The sequence below is a fragment of the Momordica charantia genome, assembly GCF_013281855.1.
Source record: "Momordica charantia cultivar OHB3-1 chromosome 5 unlocalized genomic scaffold, Mcharantia_2.0 BLBB01000005.1, whole genome shotgun sequence".
In the NCBI taxonomy this organism is placed as follows: Eukaryota; Viridiplantae; Streptophyta; class Magnoliopsida; order Cucurbitales; family Cucurbitaceae; genus Momordica; species Momordica charantia.
This window is the reverse complement of record NW_028275163.1, coordinates 2,441,119-2,461,471: the sequence shown is the minus strand read 5'-3', so window position 1 is coordinate 2,461,471 and position 20,353 is coordinate 2,441,119. Positions and strand designations below refer to the sequence as shown.

General features: G+C 36.1%; 3 protein-coding genes across 5 annotated transcripts; 1 reads left to right on the top strand and 2 right to left on the bottom strand.

Moving 5' to 3' along the window:
- Positions 1 to 1,568: 1,568 nt before the first annotated feature.
- QUA3 (S-adenosyl-L-methionine-dependent methyltransferases superfamily protein) lies at positions 1,569 to 7,320 on the bottom strand. Of its 2 annotated transcripts, XM_022291697.2 has the most exons (8): positions 6,559 to 7,320; positions 5,458 to 5,661; positions 5,157 to 5,367; positions 4,444 to 4,705; positions 3,963 to 4,337; positions 3,027 to 3,122; positions 2,176 to 2,435; positions 1,569 to 1,912 (listed from the first exon to the last, which is right to left on the bottom strand). In XM_022291697.2, exons 1-7 carry the CDS (start codon positions 6,979 to 6,981, stop codon positions 2,225 to 2,227), a joined length of 1,782 nt encoding a protein of 593 aa, XP_022147389.1. In that variant the 5' UTR covers positions 6,982 to 7,320; the 3' UTR covers positions 1,569 to 1,912; positions 2,176 to 2,224. The 2 variants fall into 2 exon arrangements, with proteins under 2 accessions (XP_022147389.1, XP_022147388.1); XM_022291696.2 differs by having other exon boundaries at positions 1,569 to 2,435.
- Positions 7,321 to 8,097: 777 nt separating this feature from the next.
- FUS6 (COP9 signalosome complex subunit 1) lies at positions 8,098 to 12,810 on the bottom strand. Of its 2 annotated transcripts, XR_002602172.2 has the most exons (7): positions 12,245 to 12,810; positions 11,548 to 11,868; positions 11,080 to 11,196; positions 10,901 to 10,986; positions 10,234 to 10,468; positions 8,563 to 8,952; positions 8,098 to 8,420 (listed from the first exon to the last, which is right to left on the bottom strand). XR_002602172.2 is itself a non-coding variant. In XM_022291715.2 (6 exons), exons 1-6 carry the CDS (start codon positions 12,656 to 12,658, stop codon positions 8,773 to 8,775), a joined length of 1,353 nt encoding a protein of 450 aa, XP_022147407.1. In that variant the 5' UTR covers positions 12,659 to 12,810; the 3' UTR covers positions 8,434 to 8,772. The 2 variants fall into 2 exon arrangements, 1 of the variants encoding a protein (XP_022147407.1); XM_022291715.2 differs by lacking the exon at positions 8,098 to 8,420 and having other exon boundaries at positions 8,434 to 8,952.
- A 2,400-nt stretch (positions 12,811 to 15,210) lies between these two features.
- On the top strand, positions 15,211 to 20,150 carry LOC111016300 (UBX domain-containing protein). The gene is made up of 10 exons (XM_022291633.2): positions 15,211 to 15,441; positions 16,795 to 16,856; positions 17,020 to 17,398; positions 17,510 to 17,590; positions 17,680 to 17,778; positions 17,876 to 17,932; positions 18,176 to 18,391; positions 19,111 to 19,254; positions 19,337 to 19,393; positions 19,642 to 20,150. The coding sequence occupies exons 1-10, from the start codon at positions 15,358 to 15,360 to the stop codon at positions 19,747 to 19,749; spliced, it is 1,287 nt and encodes a 428-aa protein (XP_022147325.1). The 5' UTR covers positions 15,211 to 15,357; the 3' UTR covers positions 19,750 to 20,150.
- Positions 20,151 to 20,353: the final 203 nt, after the last annotated feature.

The window sequence follows — 20,353 nt, the reverse complement described above, 5'->3', positions numbered from 1 at the left end:
TAAATCTAACCATGGATTCATAAGGAGGAAAAAAAATCCACATTCCATACCTTTTAACTTAATTTAGTTTTTAATAAAGGATAGCGTGGTCAATATAAATATAGTTTAATGGTAAATGACATCTATTTTTATTCTCTCGAAGTTGAAAACGAGACTTCAAGCAAATGTATAAACATGCTGATGATATCTAATACAAAAATAACAGAAATATTTAAATGATTGTTTTTTTAAAGTTTGTGAATTAAAATATAAAGTTTGGCAGTAAAGATGGGAAGATAAATATAGTTTCATTGCAATACCCTAAAGAAAAGGGGTTTCAATCATTATTGACTTTTGTTGGATAAATTATTGAAGTATAAGAAAACAAAATATCATTAAATTCTCTTGTTTTGTTGGTGGAGTTAGACTGTTAGTGTATACAAATTATTAACTGAAAAAACACCTTTTTCATATTAAGATTTGAGATGCCAAATAATTAAGTCGATGGGACGTATTAATAATTGGATATATAATGTCGGATAAAAATAAGATATCGAAACTTACGCAGTCAGTCATTTGTCACTATTTTGGTCCTTGTAAAAAGTAATTTTTTTTTCCTAGAAGAGATGTAAAAAGTAATTGTTATATGTAAATAATTATATACTTTTCCAACATCTAATTCACTTTCCATATAGTTTAAAGTTAAAACCGAACTGAACGCATCTACGAGTATATTTCAACTAGCTATGTTAATATTCTCGACTAAAAATTGGAGGTTTGAATCTCCATCTCACCTAATAAAAAAAAATGGAAAATTTTTTATTACCGTTGTTATTTTATTTATTTATTTCATTTGTGAACTCTATTTTCCACTACTTTACATTTACATGTTTAACCCTTCAACTCTTAAGTTTGTATCTAATAAGTTCTATTAAACTTTAAATTTTATATTTAATAAATTCTTAACCTAACTGATATTTTTTAAAATTCAACAACTTATCCAGCATAAAATTAAAAAATTTATTTTAAAAGTGTAGATTATACGAAAGTCCTATAAGACACAAAATTAAAAGTTTAATGATATAATAAACACTCTAAAGTTAAGAAACCTATTAGACACAAACTTAAAAATTCACTGACTAAACTTATAATTTAACCCATTTCTTTCTGGAACATACGAAAAAGATCACTTGAGCCATCACTAATAACAATTTCTGTTAGCATTACAATCCAATCAAGGGTTATCAGGAATTTACCTAATAGTAAAAATTATCAATGCCTGATATAGATGTTTTTTTTTTTTTTTTTTAAAGCTCAAACAAATCTCACAAAAGTTTAATGGCATTATTTTTGTAGATAAAGAGATCAAAATGGCAAGAATTATGCCCATACTTTGGCCAACCCTACCCTTATAAGACAGGTTGTGCCAAATCTAAGGTATGATGGATAGCAACACAGCATGGGGAGCCACCAAAAGTCTTTTATTAAAGGACGAAATCGTAATTTCATCCCCCGAAAAAAAAAAAAAAAAAAAAACCCATCATTTTCTTAGTATCCCATTGGGAAAGCTGCTAGAGGAGACGTTTCAATACAACAAACTCACATGGAGATTTAATCCTATAAGGTCTCAATCAAGTTTGGTCTCTAAAAATTACAAATCTATATGATGCTTCTGTAAATGAACTAAAATATAATATAACATTTGAAAATATTAATACCAAAATAGGATCCAAGAACCTTACAACATAGGGGTGTTTTTGTAACTTCACAGATAGGGAGGGGGGGGGGGGGGGGGGGGGGCGGCATAAAGAAGCAACCAAGTGGGTGAATTTAAAACACCCCATATGTGAATTCTTTATTTGGATTACTTCCATTTCCACCATAAAAGCAGGCATGACTTTTATGTTACCAAAAGGCCCTTTAAATAAAGTTACTGCAGAAGGAAAAAGAGAGCAAATACAGGAAGTTGGCAATGGAGATCAGATTGGTGCAAAAATAAACCATAGACTCAGCTAACCTTTTGAAAATTTTAGAACTAGAACAAAGAATATTTGCCACCTACTCTCAACTTTTCTCGGATAAAATCAATCTGCACACTTTTTTTCCTTTTTCTTTTGGCTTTCTTCCCCCTTCTAATCCTTTTTTTTTTCACTACTATATTGACTTTTTTAAAAAATAGATCAAAAAAAGGAGTACCTGCATTGGGTCGCTAAGATAAACATCCCCATCGTCGTCATTTGAATATTCAATGTAGCGTCCAAAAGCTTTTGGTTGCAACGAGAATCCTCTCCCTCCCTTGTGATCCTGGTTCTTTTTCGTGTATCGTTGCCGTCCACCTTATGGATCGAGCTATGCGGCTTACTCTTTCGATAATTTCGGGATGGTCTCGGATCACTACTGTTCCTTCAGGACGTAAGATTCGGTCCATTTCCACCATTAGATCAACGAGGTTACACCTACAGGGAGCCAAGTGAGTCATTTTCCTTGGTTAGATTATAGCTTTGTCTAACATTTGATATAAAGATAAGTCATTAAATACCATTGCATAAATAAATCAAGTTAGCATTTGATTGTAAATTTTATGTAGCTCTTTGATCTTTGAACAATATGTACAAATACTTCAAGTAAAAGCTTACAATTTCAATTGACGTTAAAATGAAGAGATTTATAGGGGGAAATGATTATTTAAGGGATAATTACTCTTATTTATTGAATATGTATATATGTTTAAAGAGGAAATTCGAATCCTATTTATTAGGTTTTAAATTTGAAGTTGATCTAATTACCAGCATTTTATTTTGAATCATTAAACCCTTTCACTTAAAATTAACCTCCAAATATCTTGATAACATTCTTCATAGAACGCTTAGCTTTTATTTTAGGATTATTCTCAGTTTTTGTGTCAATGTCATTTGTTTATCAAAGCATTAGACAGATGAACCAACTTCGTGGTAAAAAACAAGGGAAAAGTTGGGGTAGCAGAATGTGAAATAAATGAGAAGATGCTGACAAAGAATAAACTAATGGGTGAAAATAACAATACGTACCTGCTTTTGTCGGAACCTGGATATTTAATGAGTGATTCAATTGCAAATACGTGGATAAAATCATACGAACGAGGGTATGTTGAGAAAGGCTCACACCTGAAAACCATCAAATATTAGTGCATCCACTATAAACAATGCATCTGAAACTTCCTCAACAAGAAGAAAATAAAAATATTTTCGAAATGGGTTTGTCAAAAAAATTTAAAAAACAAAAAATTGAATGACACTTGGTGTATAGGGAGAATATTTTATCTGACCCCAAGGAAGATCACTAATCCGTTTCACATGTTTGCTCATTTATTTGACATATAAAAAATGTGATGGGTCTAAACTTTTTGATATTCATGCCTTAATCTAGGAAGTTAGAACATCACAGAAGGTGTGGATGACCAAGCTCTCAGTAAAATCACGAGAATAAAAATGAGAAATGACAAGTAAATCTTCGACACATTAAGGGTGTGTTTGGGAGTGATGGTAGAATGAGTGGTTTTGAAAAAAAGAGATTTAAGTATAATTGATTTTCCAAAATCATCATACAAATGCCTTAAAAATCAATAAATCAATTTAAAGTGATTTTAAGATTTCCTAAAATAGATTTTCTAATTTACCAAACATTATCAATGGAAAGGGAAGTGATTTTGACAGTGGCAGGCCAAAATCACTTCCAAACACACCCTAAAAATTATTTAATTCTACAAACTGAGAGTTTTGCTGCCTTGACTTGGACAAGTAGCAAGTGTGCGTCCCAATTTTTTGTGAACACACTGCGATCTCCAACACTCTAGCTAAAATCACTCCCCACTAGCAAACTGGTCAGTAAAGTCCAACGGCATTTTGTTTCACACTAGTGAAAATGGACAAGGAAAATTAACAGCAACAGAAGAGGACGAAAGTAGGACCACATTGAAGGATTAGAGCAAGCAATTTGAAACTCACCAGTCATGGTAGACTCCAATTAAGCCTCTGTCATATATTGCAGCCAAAGTGGATGGCTTGTGAGAAGGAACAACATTCATCACCCAAACTGGGTCAGATCTTATTGCTGCAGCAAAGCCACCAAAAAAGGCATTCATATCCATCACATTTCGTACTGCTGGAGTTCCCAGCTTCAGTTTTAAAGATTTTTTGTAGAAAGCAACCCTCCTTTCCCACCGCCTCGAGTCAGCATTGAATACATCAAAACCATTTTTCACAACTCCAGCTCTTGGATGAGCTTTTGCTAGCCTATCCGGCCATTTTGGAATTGTTCCAACAGAGACTTCTTCCTTGGCAGAAGGCATCCTACTCACACATCTATTTAATCTCACATACCTGCAAAAATACAAACTCATATCAAAGAACCACTCGTCAATGGAATGTGAATTTTCCATACACCAAAAAGTCAAGTTCAAGCAGACATTCCAACAGTAGTAGTTACCATGCACGATTTGGATCATCAGATTCACTGCACGATTCAAGACCAAATTCATTTTGGTTTGGAAGACATGAATCTCCAGCAGGCTTTTTCCAGATGACGGTATTTCCATCCACAGCAATTAACTCGTAACATAGTGCTCTTGCAACACCCTGAAGATCTGCCCATTCTTTGTCTTGTTTAGGCCACTGTACAGGGGGGCCAGATATGACCAAAAAACCCCCTGGGCGAAGTAACCGATCAACTTCAATGAAATATGTAGCATCTGCAAAACCAGATTATTTTATGATTAAAAAAATAAAAGAAATTCACATGTTGTAATGTAGTTGGTAAGAAAGAGTGGAGAAAAATGTGCACTTCACTCCATGTTGATAAGCAAAACGTGATAATGTAAACACAACCGAAATAAAGGGTAATCCTAACCAACAAACATTCTAGGCATCTCAAAATCTTCATTATCTAAACCAATTATGAGCTGAAAACAAATGGATCTTAATACTGATTATTCTTAGAATGTAAAATTTTGTTCCTCCCTAATAAAATTTCTAGCTCCACCCATGATATCATATAATAGCTGCATAAAAGGTTTTTTTCAGAAAAACAAAACCCAATGATATAGTGAAAAGTATAGAAAGAAGATATCAACACAATTAGGAGCTCAAAAAACAACACTCCAACTAGAGTTCATTACGGCAGAAAAGGATACTAAAACTCACTGTAAGCAGTAAAGGGAATTAAACAACGCGAACAGTGCACCAAATCAAATGAGAATGCAGGAAAAGGAAGTTTCCGAGTTCCAAGCATAGCAACAAATGCTGGAACCCCTCTTTCCAGTGCAAATTGTATCTGTGATTTATGAGAATCTCTTGGAGCAAATGACACAGTCAGAATATCCTCAGCAAGCAAATACCCCCCAAAGCTAGCAACCTGCAAAGAGCATCAAATTTGTGATCTTTTCATTAAAACAATAAGCAAAATTTCAACATGGGGCAGCAAGGAAAAAAGGATTGCACTGACCCCACAGCCCATATCAAGTGCAGTCCTCAGAGTGCCACCCTTTATAGGAATGTATTGTCCAAGTTTCTCAATATATTGCACTGCACCATCTGGAAACATGGTACCGCCACCAGGAAAAATGAAATATGGACCTTCCTGTTTCATCCATCCTTGATGTCCTTTCCTGTCCGCAATCTTGTTGTGAGGCATGTTATCGTGCCATATCTGCACAGTGCACGTGTAAATAAATGGTACTTAAAAGATTGATCATTGGTGCTGATCAGTGAACTTGATACTAACCTCTGTGCCATCTCATAGCAAACAAGTTATTTTCATCTTTTTCATTCTTTTTGTTTTTGGGGGTGCAGGGCAGCTATAATTCAGCCAAGGAAGAAAAACATGCATGGCATTACAGTCAAACAGAAAAAGAAATAAGCTACGGATAAGTGGTAACAACAGTTATTTTCTCCTAAAGGACAAGTATCAACAAAACCCCCTGAAACCAGACAGAATCTAAAATTCCATTCTGAATACTAAATCACGTTCAATAACCTACTGCCGACTCCTTAGTCCAGGCACTATCAGATGGATTTCAATCTTCTTCCTCACCCCAGTCCCTGTATCCATCTTCTGCGCAAGAAAATGATCTGTACTTCGAAATAAGCAATGTGTGGTTAACCAATCGATCGGGTAGGAAACTACCGGTAACTTTTCTGTAATTGTATGAGCTCCTAAAGAGAATATACATCATCCTTATGTCATAACTTCTGCTCGTTCAAATTCACTAATTCACAAATCTTCACCCGGTTTCCTCCACTATCTACTACTCCACAGTGTTCATATGCAGTTGAGTAATTCCTTTCTGGCCTAATTAAGTCGTTCACAAACTGCGAGGTGACAGATATTGCACAAAAATATACTAATTATGTCTTGGAAATATCGGCTGTCGATCTCCACTTTGGCAAGAGCCAACAAAATTCTACCGAAACATACTTGGAAAGAGACGCCGTACCTCCAATCTTAGAAAAAGGAAGCTCATTCCATGAACTAACTAGCATGAATCATAAATCTACAGATCTCAAAATATTTGGAGCAGACTAACGATTAGAAAAACCTCCATACCTTGTGCAAGCTCTCCGGCCATTGGACAGGTATCTTGTAGCCATCGGGCGGCGGAATTAAGCAGAGCGGCGCCTCATCAGGGGGCGGGCAATGTCGCTCCCTATAGAAATTCATCTCCCTGCTCAATTGGCTATTTCTCCTCGGATCCTCGCAAGGCATGTGATCCACAGCATCAGCAGGGCACGCTTCGATAGCCTGCTTCTGCCCAGCCTCAACCAGCTCCGTAATCCGTAGGCGCTGCCGCGGATCAGCGTTAGACAGCAGCAAAGTTTGGCGGCCAGAAGCAGCAAGCGAATCACCGAGGCGGGTGAAAACGAGAAGAAAGAACAGTAACACCAATCCAAAAAACACCGCGGAAACAATATCCAGGAGTCGCCATTGCCGCGCATTTCTCTTGGAAGCCGGCAAGTTAACGTGACCCATCGTTGCAGGAATCCGGATCTGATATCAATCAAACATTTAACGAAGGTTGTAGCTCACGGTATCATCGGTATCGCAGATCTTAACACCTACCGATACTGGAAACGGAAAGTTGTGGCCTCAAATTGAAGCAGGAATTCACAAGAACAAAGTTGAGAAGGAGTCAGCGAAGAGATTGAATCAGATAGAAAGTAGTTGCAGTTGCAGAGCGGGAATCCACAATCCACAGTCGAATCTCACTCCCTCGGAGCTTCGATGATTCAGAGACAGAAGTCTCTCTCACTCTCACCTCAATATATTTATTGAAGTGGCGGTGAGTGATCTTCCGACCATATGTTAATAATAATATTATGTAGGAAAAAATAAAGAATGTTGCAAAATCTTCAATGGGGAAAGCACAATATAGTTTTAATCAAGGATTAAATTAATTTCAGAGAAAATTTATTTTTTATTTTATATATATATTTTTAGAGAACGTTGGAAGAAATTTTGGTTGGTGGGTAAACTTAGTTTCTACCACGACGAGACTCTCGTGTCAAGATGCTTGGGCATTTGTTAGATGGCCAAAGATTGAATAATATGTTGGAATGGAGTTTCGACAATTTCGATTCAACTTTCAATTGACACTTCGTATACGTTGGTAGAAACAAGCATTGGATCCAGCCTAAACGATTGTGGCAAGGATAACAATGAAAGTACTAGTCTCCGTAATTTGCTGACTCAAGCGGGTAGTCCTTATGAGTCAAGCTTTGGCTCCCGAGCAGGAACATGATCCGTTCAAAGAGTAGGCTCATTCGTTCAAAGAATAGACAAATAGGAGCCGAAAACTATACACTTTATTGAATTACATGAAACAAAATAATGAATTACATGAAAGAAAATAATGAAGTAACAATGCTCGTTGCCCCTTTCTAATGTCTAGATTTTAGAATCTTCGATGGGGCAAAAAGAAAGCCTTGAAATTAAATGCTACGATTAATTAACATTTCTTCAAGCAATAATTAAACTATTCCTTCGTTAAATTTTGGTTTTCGGTTAAACATCAAGAGAAAAATCAACATTTCCATAGAATTGAAAAAAAATAATATAGATATAATATTAATATTAACAATTTTAAAATTATTCAAAAGGGCGAAATGATTTTTTTTATTACTTCTCCAGAAAAATCCATCAACGTTGACAAACTTTGATCACAGCACAATAACTTCATACGGCTGCCATTAATATTCATCATATTATCATAAAACCATCTAATAAGGGGAAAGAAATCAATTGATCATCTGGCAGAATATGAAGATCAGTGAAGGGACCAGAAAATAAAGCCACTCCTTCCAAAAATAGCTCATCTTCTCCCCCTTTTCAGTTTCTACAAGGGTCCTTTCAAGGGGCAATAAAGAGATACAACGCTCGTAGATTTGAATCTCCACCCGTGACACAATATTCTAAAAGGAAAAGGAACAATAAAGAGGTATCAATACTTTGCATATTCAACTCACAGACAAATTTGCAACATGGTTCCCCGGAATCTGTAAGGAAAAAAACTGGAAGAATCAATAACTGCAACTGAGAAAAATCAGTATTTACCAAAAAACAGCAGCCAGCAAGCAGTATGGCTAATTGTGGCATTAATTCTATCTCCTTGCTTTTAACGAACCACCTAACATGGTAACTTCCAATTATAATTTCAAGTCTGACTCTATGCAACCCCTCCCTCGTCGAAAACCGTTATCATGGCTAACAATGGAAGCCAATCAAGAAGAAAAACATGGCTGTACAAGCCAAGAATCAAAAAGATCAAATTTTCCTAGATCCTCCTCGTTGGTTATAGTCGTGCTTGATAAGGTTTGCTCTCAGTAGCATCGATCTAACTTCGCGATCAAACTCGCTCCCCGTCTGTAGAACTCTTTGGAAGGTCGCATTCCTCTGATCCGCATGTCGAGCATAAAGAATTTTATTGTGCGAGTCAATTCTTGCCTGCATTTATGAATAGAGCAGTTGATAAACAAGCACTTGATTTGAAACAGTGGAGAAAGATTTTAACTAAAAATTATATTAGTATCAGTTTCAATATTTCCGTATACCTTGACAAGAGAAACTCAGTTTTTATTGGTACAAACTAGGACCAATATCTGATCCTCGTGTACAACAAAAGAATAATAGTTAAAAACCAAATAAAGTCCAGTCCAGTCCAGTCCAGTCCAGTCCAGTCTACACAAAGAACAACCTCTAGAGGCCTATATAAAAAATTTCCCTTCAGAATCTAAAACTCTTCAATGTGACGCTGTGGTGGACACTGGACAGAAGACCAAAGAAAAGAGGTTGAAAAGGCATAAGTGTTGATTTTCAATAAGCGGCAATAGTTTTTTGAAGAGCGAAATGCACTGAAATAACACCATTAATGGCTGAGTGAGAAGTTCAGAAAAGAAAAAATATAAAAATAAAATTTTCATTCTTTTACCCCCTTGTACTTCAATATAGTGAGTTCAAATGTTAACCTTGAAGTCTAACTTCTTACAAAATTGAACCTTCAACTTGAATAATGAGTAAATTTAATAACTCTCGTTAGTTGAGATGTTTACTTGTACTGGTGATTTGTGGCTTAAGTGTGCACGTTCAGAACTGGACCTACTATTCTTGCGGTGCTAATTTGTTAAGCTAGGTTTGGGCTTTTTCAACCATTTGATTGTGTCTAAATAAGTTTCAGCACTTAAGACTCTAAGATTAATATGTTTTTAATTGAATTATGTATAATAGTAAACACAAACACACCCCCCCCCCCCCCCCCCCCCCCCCAAAAAAAAATGAAATCTCATCATATAAATACTTTATAAAATTCTTTCAATACATCAATTCAGAGCTATGATATGATCACTTAACTAAAATTGAATACAAGAACCCTACCAACCTTCGTGGTGGATTGGTTCAAAGGTGCAATTAAAAGTTGAATTTGATCCGAGATAATCAAGAATCAGGTTTTGCAGATGGGGAAACAGGATTTCTATTCATTATCATGAGGATTTCGGGTAGCAAAATATATCAGGTGCAACTGTAAAAGTAGCTGAAATGCTTTTCATTATCGCATGCACAATCCTAGGCTTGAGTTGAGTTACCCAAAAACCAGTAAAATAGCTCCGGTGCCTCATAATAAATTCTTTTGCAGAGTGTAATTTCATCCAGTTCTCATGAATGGTTTCAAACAATAACAATATATATCAACCTAAACAGCAAACAAATCAAGGATAGTCTGAAAGAAACCTGGATTTGGTTATTAGTGATTAATGTCTCGAGCTCTTTCTCAAGACCAGCAACACTTGTTTTAAAAGCATTAGCCATCATATGGAGATCAACGGATACAAATGGGAGCGTGTATTGGATGAGAGCCTTGTGGCGTATTTGATCATAAAGCGTCTCAACATGGTCATGTAAATGAATGTCAAGCAATAAGTTAGCTTTAAGATTCCCAAGGTAGTCCAGACATGATGCATAATGGCTGCAAGAAAATAGAATGATTATATCATTGATAAATAGAAAATAGCTATCTTCCAGTCAAACTACTAGCTCATTGGAGGAGCATCATAGCAAGCAAGTTAATCCCAAGATCCAATTAATAAAACATATGAGGTATTCAAAACTCGTTCCGCTTAAAACCAACAAAAAAAAAATTGGAAAACGACTAAACAAAAACCAACAAAAAAAAAATTATTAACAAGAAAGCCATATAATATGTTGAGTTAAAAGAATTAAATAATTGGAAAAATATATTATCCTAGTCCTATCACTGCATTTATGCACGTGCATAAGACATGTCTGAGCCAATTTAAAATTTCTACTGATGAAAAGAAAGTAACTAAGGGTAGAGTAGAAGTTTGAAGAAGCCTAAGCAGATTAGTGACTACTGCTTATCAGAATGTATAGCACAAACCTTGAGTAGAAATCATTAATCAGCTCTCGGACTACAGGAACCAACTCTAAGAAATTACGAAAGTTGACGTTGTCTATAACTTTATTCTGCCAGATTAACACAATTAGTCAGAACAGCAAATCACTTGCTTTAAATTCCATATGAAACACGATTAGCAAGAAAAAGGGAAAAAAATGTGCCTTTAGCTCTGTACGGTCAAAAGTTGCAAGCGCACAAAGACCACCATATGTCGCAACATCCTGCGGGGCAATCACTTCATTAAAGTGATTTACTAATTCAGGACCTGTCTCCAGAAACTGCAAATATAACAGAAAGTTGATGGTAAGCGATCATAGCTATAACAACAGAAAGAAAAAGGCCCTCAACACCACAATAAACGTTAATCTAGACATTTAGCACAACTCAAATGCAAAATATAGATTACATGGGGCCATATAATAAAGAAAGCCCATGATGGTCAAGCTCTTCTAAACTATGGAACTTCATTATACAAACATGCACATACACAACTCTTATAAGAAAATCCTATTCAAACAATAAAAACATAATCATATGCATTCCCTGTATTGGAACTTGGAAGAAAGTTTTAAGACAATCAGTACAATTAAACTGAACTACTTGATCATAATGTCCACAAGAAAACAAACCTTGCGAGCAGCAAGTTTGTACTTCTTTGCTTCCAAGTGAGCCAATCCTGCAGCACATCGAAGCTTTGCACCAGTAATTGCATCTAGAGCCTCTGGGGTCTGTTCTGCTTTGCTAACGTAACTCGTGACATGTGTAAATTGGCCCATCTCTATGCTGACAAGAATTGCGCTCATGCACATATGAATGATATGCTTTGATGTAGTACAATAATCGCGTGTACGAACATAACTTTTAAATGCATCGCCAAGTTGACCGTGAGCATAGTAAAAATCTCCAAAATCATTGTATCCCATCCTTATGCTTTCTTTTATCAAATTAGTCTGCAAAATATCCCAAAGCTAATAAATTGAATATCTAAAACCAGGATTACTAAGCGGTTGTCGCAACTTCACAGAAAAGGTAAAAAAAATAAAATAAAATAAGTAGCTACTAATAGAAAACAACATCCAAAATCCCCAACGAATTATTTTCACTTTTTAGGAGGTAGCTAGAATTCGAGCACTGCCATGAAACTGCTGTTATAAACCCCTGTCATTGTGGCTACATGCGTCACCAATTAAAACCCTCACTGATATAATGAACGCATCGATAAATCAATGGCACCGAATTGAAAGGTCGAAACCCGGAAAAGTATTATGAAAACCACAACAAAACTCCCCTAAAGAAGGTGCGAGAGTATAATCAAACATAATGTACCCTATACGCGTTGAGTTCATTCTCGAGCTTCTCCTTCCTCTGTTCAGCCCTCCTCTCGACCATCTCACACCAAGCGGCATCCATCCCATAGTTCGGCCCCAACCTACCATCGATCTTGGGCACGACTTCCCTGAACAACAGAGTGTTCTCGCCCTTCTTAATCTCGTCGTAAGCCATCCGAAGCGCCTCGAGCTGCATCGACTGGTTGGTCTCGGCACCGCAGTGGTCGGCGATGAAGATAAGGCGAGTGATCTTGGTCCGGCCCGAATAGAGACTCGCATACGCTTCAATGTCGAGCTGCTCCCCGGTAATAATGGGTCTATTGAGCTTGCCGTCGTCGGCGCCGGTGCCGTTGGCGTAGATCTCGTCTTCGACCATTGTAGCGCTCCCGGAGGGCTCGTCGTCGGCTTGCATAGCGACGGGGAGATCGAAATCGGTGAAATTCAGGAGAGGGAGAGGGATTTGGGGATGAGAATTAGGGTTTACTGAGAGGGAAGAAACTGAGTACCGTACTTCTTCAGGAAGTGTTTGATGTTTGTGTGTGAGAGTTTCTCGCTTATGAAATAGTAATTTCTACTCTCCTGATAGAGCCTTCGGAGTGGGCAGCGACGGGGAGATCGGATGCCACGTGCGATTCCAGAACTCTCACGTGTTCCGCAACGGCGTCGTTTCTTCCTACCTCATTTCTCTCGTCTTTCATATTTTGAAGTTTTTGTTAAATTATTAATTATTAATTTCGTCAATTTCATAAATTATGTAATATGTATATTCAGTCGATGTTCTTTTTTAGTACAACATGTAGAAATAGAGATCAAACTCACAGCCTCTTGATTTGATTTGAGATATATAATAATTACCGCTGAGTTATGTTCGATTTTATTATATTTAGTCGATGTTGCAGTATGCATTCGAGTTTCTATAGTTGTATTTATTTAGTCCGTTCATTTCTTAATGTTATATTTATTTAGTTTATGTATTTTAAAATTTTGCCTACTGTTTCATAAACTTTTAATTGTATGTTCAATGAGTATATTTTTCCTTTTGGCTTATTTAATGTTTTAACATATTGGTGGTATATTATTTAAATATCGTGATACGTGTGAAATTAGATGCATTCTTTAAATGACAAGTGTATTAAGTAAACATTTGAGTTACGTCGAACTATCAAATACTAAATAAAAAATTAAAATAATGTACTATAAATTGTGACTGTGTTTGACATGTCTTTTAAATGATGCATATAGATACGGAGTAAAAAGTATTGTTTTCGAAAATATAAACTTTTTTAATAATGTATAGTAAAAAAAAAGTTTTAAAATCTATAGATAAAGATAGAAAAATACTTAAATGTGCTTTTCGATTAGACATTTTACTAGTTTTATTATTAAAAAGCGTTCATCTACTAACTACTTCACTAAGGAATTTTTTTTTTCTTTTTTCTTTTTTCTTTTTTCGGACATCTGCAACTATAAAACAACGCTTGAGTTATAATATTAAAATAAAACTATTGTGGCTTCCGTACTTTAAAAAAAAAAAAAAGCATTTCTTTTGTTTGCTTTTATGATTTTAGCGTTTGATATTGATATACTAATTGAGTCAGTAAACTCACGTGGTATTGAACAATGATCCTGCTCGTTGATATACACATTCAAGTGTGTTATTAAGTAGAATATGATGTTGGATTATAGACGAGGTGACATATTAGCACGAGATTGGTGTGAATACCAATCAAAACTGATACATGCACTGATACCTGCACTCATAACTCAGTACTTGACGTGGTGAACAACCAAATTAGTGTGATGTTTGAGTTATGACTGAAGTCAAATAGCATAAGTAACTAGATATGAGCTTGTACTTAGATAGTTTACATTTGAGAATTGTTAGATTTCGCATTTTGTAAGAGGATAGTATTGTGGTTCTATTAGACATACGTACCTGTCTAACAACGTAGCTTTCACTAGTTACTGTCGAGCAAAATATTCCCAACGTTAAAGTCCAGTTGAACTATACTATATTTGTTATGAGTCATTCATCTTCGTTTTTTGAGTAGATGATCTTAGACTCAAAATTGTCATACCATTTTTTGGGGGTAAAATCGAGTAGGACGCGTGTCCATATGTTAAGTCAGATTTCATAGCAAAATGACAATCACGACTGATAAAATTGAAATCATAATTTAATAGATAAAATATTTCATACCATTTGCATTATTTAGTCCACCTACCCTCTCAAACAAAACAAGAGAAGAAAAAGATGTAAAGTGAAATAAAGTAAAATGATAAAAGTAAAATTATTTTGAAAAAAATTAGACCGACAACTATTAGTCAAAAAGTTTAACCTACATATAGAAGAATCATGTCATGTATAGGCCGACCGTACCTTTTTATAATTAAAATAACGGTGTTATAAAAAAATTCATTAAAATAATGTTTAAGTATTTAGCTTATAAAATTTTAGAACGTCTGTAATCATCAGTATATTAATTTAACATTTTATATTTTTGAAATGTTTATTTTGGAGTTTTTAAAAGTGATAATTTTGATTTATTTGTTGAGAGTAAAATCGAGTAGAACGCATGTCCATCTCTATAGGATGCATGACCACAAATGATTTGCAATGTCAGGGATTCGCGTTCCTATCTTCTCTAATACGAGTAGTTCAAATTGACTACAGGCCTGTGGACAGTGGCGTCACTCTTCAATTATTGGGGACGTACGTCCTCGACAGTCGTCGTATCTCACGACATCCATACCATCCCAACCGTTATTCTTGATTGGTCACTATGTAAAGAAGGTCCCTCACCTTTACCAAGTAAGTGAAAAAGTGTTTGGCTCATTTGTTTTCAGGTTTGATCGTATCGATATTAAGTTTTCTGATTGCAGATTCATTTGTTTTCGGACGAAACCACTATAGGGGAAGAGCGTGAGAGAAAATAAAAGATTGAAAACAGTAGTTAATAACAAAAAGAAAACAAAAGCGAAACGGCGCGCAATCTCGGTGTTCGTGAATATATATTCCGCCCCACATCTTCTTCCATCTGAACACCGACGCCACCAAAACCCCTTCTCTGATTTCTCTGTCTCTGCAAATTGCTGAGACTCTGCGAATCAATGGCCGGGCCGACTCAAGAATCCGTCGAAATCTTCATGAGAGTCACCGGTGCTTCCGAGTCTCTCGCCCTGCGCAAGCTGGAGGTCTACTCTTCGTCTTCTCTTTTTCTCGCATTCTATTTTCCTGTTAGAGCTCCAAATTTTACGATCTCGTGCTTTTTTCTTTTCCACCCATGTGTTTTCTGTCCCTCCGATTTGCTGCATTGTTCTGATTGAGCCACATTCCACTTGCATATTGACTCTGTTGTGTTTCGTGTGATTAATTACTTTGGGTTGTGAATCTGGGAATGTAATGTGGTGTAATTTGAAGGTTAATGGTTGATTTCGTTTCACCACCATTATGAGGAGCTAAATACTTTTTTTGTGCCTGACACAATAATGGTCAGAATCAGAATACAGAAAATCTTATGGAAGAATGTGGTTTAATGGCCCCGTTTTTTCATTAAAACTAAAGGGAAACAACTGCTCCAAGTTTCGTCCACAAACAAAGTTTACATAGTATTGTTCAGTTATCGCGTCAATCTTGTTTTACGTTTACCACGTGCTTACTTCGTTTGGGACCTGGTTTACTTCAGTTGATCCCTATTAAGATAACATGTTAATTTGTTATTGAGATCACATATTTTTATGTGGTTAACTTCATCATGGACCATGGCCACACAGGTCTGTGATTATTATTATTTTTTTGGCATTTAATGATTAGGAATGACCTGTTGATTATTTAATTCCATCTTTCCCTTTTCCTTTATACGGGTCATTTTGGGGGTCCTGCACCGGAGTTTAGACTATACCTATAAAGCATATAATTTACGGAGCTCAGAAAATTTACCTGCCAAGTTTCTTCACTTGAAATTTATTTTATCAATGTTAGCTATTCACCTAAAAGGCCTCGTACTAATGAAGATTTTTTTTCACTTATATACTATGATCTTCCCTTTCTCTAGCCAATGTGGGTTGGTCGTGCACCCATCAATCCTCTCATTGAACAAAGTACCACATAACCTATCCTTAAATAATCATCCATCTGCATTTTATTCTCGAGCACATCGTTTTTAACTAGGCCAACTCTTTTTTTTTTCCTTGGAGTACACCACCCATCCCATAGAGCCAAACCATCAATTACCATGACTATCTTTGAGGATTACATTGACAACTTCTTTATTCATCACTTGAAGATTATATTGACACAACTAAACTTGGGACATGACTCTAATACCATGTTAACACGGGACCATATATGGGAGAATAACTTATCTCATTCTATAAACTGAAGTTAAATATATACAGGCATGCGTAAAGGCCCTGAACTACTAAACGTCAAATCATAATAAAGAAAAATGACTAGTAAACCCCTATGTATACTATAGCAAGCTAAACATTTGTTTTTCTTCGTTTCACGTTGTTTTTCTAGTTATCTAACATTACACTTAATAGCAGGAATTTAGAGGCAATATCAATGCAGCTGTCAATTCTCATTTCAGTGAAGGGTACAATTTCAAGTATGTTGTTTTACATTATCGAAATTTAGCATTTCCCTGTCCCTTACCATATTCCTTGCTGCTCCCTTTTATTTTTTATCTTGCAATATGCTCGCTTTATCTGTTTAGTTGCATACCATGCTTACGCCTTACCTTTTTCTTTGTTCTGTGCCTTTCTGCTCAGTCAATATTCTGCACCACAGCATAACTACACCAATGTGAATAATGAGAGTCAAGGTGGACAGAATGGGCTTTGGCCACTTCTTAATGCCGCTAGAAGTTTCAGGCCATCATACCTTCTTGATCCCAATTATAGAAGACAATTTTTTGACCAGATGCGTAGATCTCGATCAATGGGTCCTCCATCTTCTATTTCACATTCACAACCAGGAGGTATGGGGCCAGTTCCTTTAGAATTCAATAGCTTTGCAGCTCAGCCATCTCACCAAGTAAGGAGGACTACCTTTGAAGATGGAAATAACACCTCATCATCTAGTTATCAACAAATAGGGAGTGATACTGAGGATGGAATGCTTAGAGCTGCTATTGAGGCTTCAAAACAGGTTTGAAGGATTTGATTAGTAGCTAACAGCCATTGCAGTACATATGTGCTAGTTATTGATTGTATTTTTTATATTTTTTCAGTAATACTTCTCTTCATAATTGAATTGCAGGATTCCGACCTTGAGCTCTTACAAAGACAACTTCAGCAAGAGGATGATGATCTTGCTGGTGCAGTTTCATTGTCGTTGAGGGTATTGTACTCACCATTCTTTATTTTGGTAGCATGATGCATGATGCTTGTCCAATGTCCATCCCTTAAACTTTGAATTCACTTCATCAGGTGGCTTTGGAAGAGAGAGCAATTCGTGAGCTGATGCCGGAGAATGAAGATGAAGTTTCAAGAATGGGAATAAGAGAATGTAGCAACAGTGGACCGAAGGTATTTGTTACTGATTGGTGCCCTTTGTGATTTTTACGTCACTCACCGACTGTGATGTCATTTCACAAAAATGATTTGCTCATCAAAATGTGCCCAGGAGTGCAAAGAAGGCACTAGTTTTGATCACCAGCACGAACAAGATGCATCTAAACAGGTACTAATGTATATCTTTGATTTTTTACACATACACATATGTGCATGATAGCATTCTGACTGATTGCTCGCTCACTCATGCACATACATTTATGACATTGCCCATGCACTCCTGTATCATGAGAATATTTTTAGGAGTCAGTACCTCCAACTTTCCTCTGGCATGGCCAGTGAGGGAAAAGTAATATTTTCTTCATTTTTATGGAAACTTAAATCACATATTTATTTCCCCCTGAATTTGAAGTGGGGTGGCATCACTTCGAAGGAGTTAAATGAATCGGTATTGCTTGAAGCTGCCATTTTTGGGGAAGTTTCTGAAGACTTTTCAGAGAACGCTCTGCCAGGAGCTCATTTGCAAAATGATCAAATTCACGGCTCGAGTAAGGGCAGTGATCTGCAACCTGTACCATGTTTCTCAATACCATCTTCATCAACACAGCAGTCACAATGGCAACAAAAGGTTTGATCTTGTTTCCCATGGTTTTAGCTTGCAATAATTTAAGCTATATGTACTATCATGTGGCATTTTATTTGGGATGACGAGTACTTTCATGCTGATCTTCTATTGAACTCTCGCTTTTAAAATATCAATAATTTTTTATAAGATCTATTTTTGGATTATGTTTTTAAATTTCCATGCTCCATCACTGAAGTTCATACTGCATGAGGTCTTGAACTTTGATTTGCAGAATGTTTATCCTATTTTTTTGATGCGGAAAATAACATTGAAATGTTAGTAGAAAGGAATTCAGTCATCTTGCCTGGTTGGATATGCTAAGTTATTCTGCGTTACATGTTCCACTTCTTAATGTGGATCAAATTTTGGTTTGACGTTGTTGATGTGGGCAGGGCAGTGCCTAATTTAGTTAAAAACAGCCTTCACACAATTTATCGCTGCTCTTAAATCCACAGATACTAGGGTATGTACCAAATAGAGTATGATAAAGCGTTCGTCATCATAGCATGTGCATCCCTCCTATTATAAATTTATGCCTTTCTGGACTTCTTGATGAACTACTCTTGTATTGAATATCATCCTCATGTGCTCGGATATCAAGATCATCTAAGCCGTTTTTGACAATATTTTTATAATGAATCAAGCTTCTCTATCTCTATTTAAAGATAAGCAAGTATTATATTATCATCCTTGAACCTTTGATTCTATCCATGGATGTACAGGAAACTGAAAGAAATTTAGCTGGTCAAGAAGCTCCATTTCCTCCAGAACCAGAAATAAATGATAAAGATACAGTGAGCCTCCTTCTTCGTATGCCAGATGGAAGTCGCCATGAGTGCCGCTTTCTCAAGTCCGACAAGCTTCAGGTAAAATTTTTCATGCATGCTCAGAAGGATCACAAGAATTTTGTCTTTTTCCTCCACTGACCTCGGTTTTCTCCTTTTGAAGCTTCTTTTCAACTTCATTTATGGTAAATTGGGTATGAAGCCCGGCACATATAGAGTGGTAAGATAATCCCTTGTACTTGTCTCCTCCCCTTGATTTCAAAATAGCTGCTAACTTGGTTGGTATAATACTGCAATAAGAATTTGGGGTTCATTCGGCATTTTATATTAGTAACGTTGACTGCAAAGTTACTGTATGTTTTAGATTTTAAACCATGCGCTCCTTGTATTTAAAAAACTACTGAATGCATTCACAATTACGTATTTATTGGCATGTTTCACATCTTATCACTTTTTCTTGACAAACAGGTTATGCCATATCCCAGGCGTGGTTTCGGAGTTGAAAGTGGTTCAATGATGTTGAGAGATCTCGGCCTCTCTAGCAAGCAAGAGGCCTTGTTCGTGGAGTTAATATAAGATTACATTTTCCACCAACCTTGTGGAGTCAACATCGCTGAAGTTGATGGAGAATCAAATAAATAGGTGGCCATGCAGACAGGTGCTCAAGCCAATTTTGTTTTATGTATATGAATAGTGGAAAAATATTGGCAACTTCATGGCGTCGGTGGCTAGAAGAAAAGAGAGAGATTTAAAAAATTGTTTGCACGGTCATGACTAATGGGCTGTTTGAGTATTTTCATATATGCTTCTTAATAGATGATCCATCTATTTAAATCAGTTGACTTGATTAATAATATTCTATGTCAGATCTGAAGTCCTGTAAAAAAATTTTTGGTCCACGTCCATGTTATCATTCCCACAAAAGACTTTCAACGTCTCAGACTTTTGCACTTGATATGGAAAATTGTGCCATCAAAGCTATGCTCAACACACTCGCTCTCTCTAAATTTGACTTCAAGATTGAATGTGAATGTGAAATGTGATATAGGCTTCGTTTGTAAGCATACTACAGACTGTTCTGTTTGTTAGTTAGTTATAAATATAACCTTCATGAGTTTGAAATGTTCTTTGGATGCTTCAACTTGTAATCTCAATAGCTATTCTCTTTAGAATAATTTGT